Genomic DNA, 3655 nt, shown 5'->3' with positions numbered 1-3655 from the left:
TTCATCGCTGGATATTTCCATTTCTTTAGTTTCAGGGAAGAAGACGTGAAGAAGATCTGAAAGTGATCTGAGAGTGTTTTGTCCTTCATCAAGTTGATGTCTCTGAAAGGAAGTGGAAATATGATGTGGATGTCCTGATTCTCTTTCCCTTTGGCCCAGTCTAGAATGAAATTCTGCACAGAGACTGTTTTTCCAATGCCAGCAACTCCCTTTGTCAGCACAGTTCTGACGTCCTTGTCTTGTCCAGGTAAAGATCTGAAGATGTCACTGCATTTGATGGCTGTGTCTTCTGTTGCTGCTCTCCTGGATTGTGTCTCAATCTGTCTCACCTCATGCTCATTACTGATCTCTCCTCTCTCACTCTCTGTGATGTAGAGCTCTGTGTAGATCTCATTCAGGAGTGTTGGCTTTCCCTGCGTCGCTGTTCCCTCACACAGATGCTCAAACTTCTTCAACAGATTTGCTCTAAGCATGTTGAGGACTTTATTGTTGTAAAATTAAAAACATACATTATTAGATTAGCTAATGACCACAATGTATTTTTTATTCTGTATTATAATCATGTCATCTTAGAAACAGAAATATTAGACCTGAGAACAGTCTTTGTATCTTCTCTCTTAAAATCCAATGGCTGTTTTATAGACACGTCAATCCTCACAGACACACTGCTGGGCTCTAGTTCTGTTCTCTTTTGCTGAATTTAACTATAAAAGAGAGAGATTATAGTTAACCAACCAAGAGCACTTCATGATAATTTAACTTGCACTGTACAAAAGTGTTTAATTATTGGTAAAATTTTAAGAAAATTAACCATAAAACTGTGGTTATACAAATGGTCTCAGGTTACGCATGTAACCATGGTTCCCTGAGAGAACGAGACACTGTGCCCTCTACGCTGCTATGGGAATCTGCATCAGTGTGGCTGGTGTCTGAAACACATGTTTAAACACAAAAATCCTAATAAGCAACCACTGGGGAGAGCTCAAAGATTAGAATCATGTTGAAATATGATTCCTTCAAGGGGATACTACCGGACCTTCACCTGTCACCTAGAGAGAAAGAGGTCAAAGGATCGACCAACAACCTGTAGAACCAAGCAGAATCTCTGCCTCGACACACCTAAGGGATCTAATGAAGGGGAAATTCCTAGTGAAATGGCAATAATCAACTTTCTCCATTAACATAGAGAAATATTTTAATCAAAGAGGCTTTATAAAGAAGTCACTATCTAGAGCAACCATATTTTATTCTGGAACTACTTTAAAAACGAAAGTGTCTAAAAGTGACCCATATTATATACAGTACTGTGCAAAAAGTTTTTAAAAATGGAAGTAAATAAAGAATAAAAATGCTTTCAAAAATGGAAATGTTAAACATTTATTTTCATAAATGAACAAAATGTAGTGAATGAACAAAAATCTTAATCAAACCAATATTTGGTGTGACCACCCTTTGCCTTCAAAACAGTAATTCTTCTAGGTACACTTGCACACAGTTTTTGAAGGAACTTGGCTGGTAGGTTGTTCCAAACATCTTGAAGAACGAACTACAGATCTTCTGTGGATGTAGGCTTTCTTTCATTCTTCTGTCTCTTCATGTAATCGCAGACCCGCTTGATGATGTTGAGATCAAGGCTCTGTGGGAGGCCATGCCATCACTTCCAGTACTTCTTGTTCTTCTTTACGCTGAAGATAGTTCTTAATGACTTTGGCTGTATGTTTGGGGTCATTGTCCTGCTGCAGAATAAATTTGGGGCCAGTCACACGCCTCCCTGATGGTACTGCATTATGGAGAAGTATCTGCCTGTATTTCTCAGCATTGAGAACACCATTAATCCATTTGTAGAAATGCAGCCCCAAACATTCAAGTAACTTCCACCATTGCTTCACTGTTGCCTGCAGACACTCATTATTGTACCACTCTACAGCCGACGAACAATCTGCCTTCTGCTACAGCTAAATATTTCAGATTTTGCCTCATCAGTCCAGAGCATCTGCTGCCATTTTTCTGCAAGTTCCCATGTTTTTATGCATACTTGATTCGCTTGGCCTTGGTTTCCACGTCAAGAGGTGTGGCTTTTTGACTGCAACTCTTCCATGAAGGCCACTTCTAGGCAGAATTCTCCAGACAGTAGATGGATGTACCTAGGTCCTGCTGGTTTCTCCCAAATCTGAGCTGATGGCACTGCTGGACATCTTCTGATTTCGAAGGATAATAAGCGTGATGTATCTTTCATCTGCTGCACTGTATGTACGATCCTCAACGTTGCCTGTTTGTTGATGCAGTATAACTACCTTGTGTCTTGTTGCTGTGCTGAATCTTAGCATGGCATGAAACTGTCTTTCACAACCTCACCTTGGTAGCAGACTTACCCAGTTTTAAACGTCTGATTCAGTTCATGATTGGGTTTCAACCTATGTCTGACATTAATGATCATCACTTGTTTGGTGTAATTGGTTGATCATACACCTGACTGTAATCCTACAAAATCCCTAACTGAGCAAGTGTACCTATAAGAATTGATGCACTTCTGGCAGCCAAGGGGACAACGGGGTCTACTTTATGGACTCTCTGGAGCAGTTAATGCAAGCCAACTCAAAGCCAGGGCCTCTCAATGCTTCTAGCCATTTGAGGTGAGAACACAGGAGGATAAAGGCTCCACATGATAGCACAAAGGCTATAAAATCAAGCTACATGTTAGGTCTCGTGCAGCCCGCAGCTCTACAAATATCTGCCTTTGAGGCACCATGAGCCAAAGCCCAGGAGGATGCAATACTTCTAGTAGAGTGAGGGGACAAAGCAAACCCTGTACCTCATAGAGCAGTGACTCCATGGCAGACAAAGAGCAGATCTGAGATCCTGGTACTTTGTGTCCGGTCTACATAACATTTTAAGGCTTGGACAGAACAAAGCAAAGCTAAGGCTTAGTCTGCCTTCTCCAGGGGCAGCGTTTGCAAGCTCACCACCTGATCCCTGACAGGAGCGGTGGGAACCTTGGGCACATAGCTGGGCCGACGCCTCAGGATTACCTGGGAGTCGGCCATCTCTTACTCTAGGTATGATTTGTTGGCTGAAAATGCTTGCAGGTCCCCTACCCTCTTGATGGAGGCCAGCGAAAGCAGGAGCACAGTTTTCATTAGTAAAAACTTCAGCTCAACTGAAGGCAAAGGCTTAGATGGTCTCTGCTAAGGTCCTAGGAGGGTATAGTTGGGGTCCATGCAGGATTTAACTTTCTCAATAGCCACATAGACTTTGAGGGCTCCAAACCTGCAAGAAGGACAGCATCTTTAGATTGGACACACTATAGGCTACTCCACAGAGCCCCACCCCGAACATCTTTATAATACATCTAGTTTGAGCGATGAATGGAGCTCAAGTGGAGTTCAGGCAGACCACGATGTGACTGCAGCATCAACTGACTGTCAGCTGATCCTCCCAGTAGAGTTAATAAAGTTGTTTCTATCACTGCTGTGAACTGATTACGCAGAATATCAAAGTCAAGTGGGGTCAGGTTAGGGGTTCAAACACTGTTTTAACTTTTTGGACCAGAAGAAGTGCCTTGGATTCTTCTTCTTCATAATAATTTTAATGACACTAAAACACTAAATTTCAGAATTTTTACAGTTACATTTCTAATAGACCAAATATATATATA

The 3655-nt window shown here is 41.7% G+C and overlaps 2 protein-coding genes across 2 annotated transcripts in view; one reads left to right on the top strand and one right to left on the bottom strand.

Annotated features, from left to right (window-relative positions):
- The window catches only part of LOC122342287, a 5207-nt gene extending 4528 nt beyond the window's left edge, over positions 1–679 (bottom strand). The window contains exons 1-2 of the mRNA XM_043236084.1: positions 591–679; positions 9–481 (exon numbers count right to left, since the gene is read on the bottom strand). Of these exons, the coding sequence (XP_043092019.1) occupies positions 9–473 (465 nt within the window). The 5' untranslated portion in view covers positions 474–481; positions 591–679. The remainder of the gene's footprint in view (positions 1–8; positions 482–590) is intronic.
- Positions 1–3655, top strand: part of LOC122342952 (NACHT, LRR and PYD domains-containing protein 3-like) — a 924523-nt gene that overhangs the window by 314668 nt on the left and 606200 nt on the right. The gene's annotated exons all lie outside the window — the stretch shown is intronic.

This window comes from Puntigrus tetrazona, chromosome 4 (genome assembly GCF_018831695.1).
Source record: "Puntigrus tetrazona isolate hp1 chromosome 4, ASM1883169v1, whole genome shotgun sequence".
In the NCBI taxonomy this organism is placed as follows: Eukaryota; Metazoa; Chordata; class Actinopteri; order Cypriniformes; family Cyprinidae; genus Puntigrus; species Puntigrus tetrazona.
This window is presented reverse-complemented; position numbering and strand designations above follow the sequence as displayed.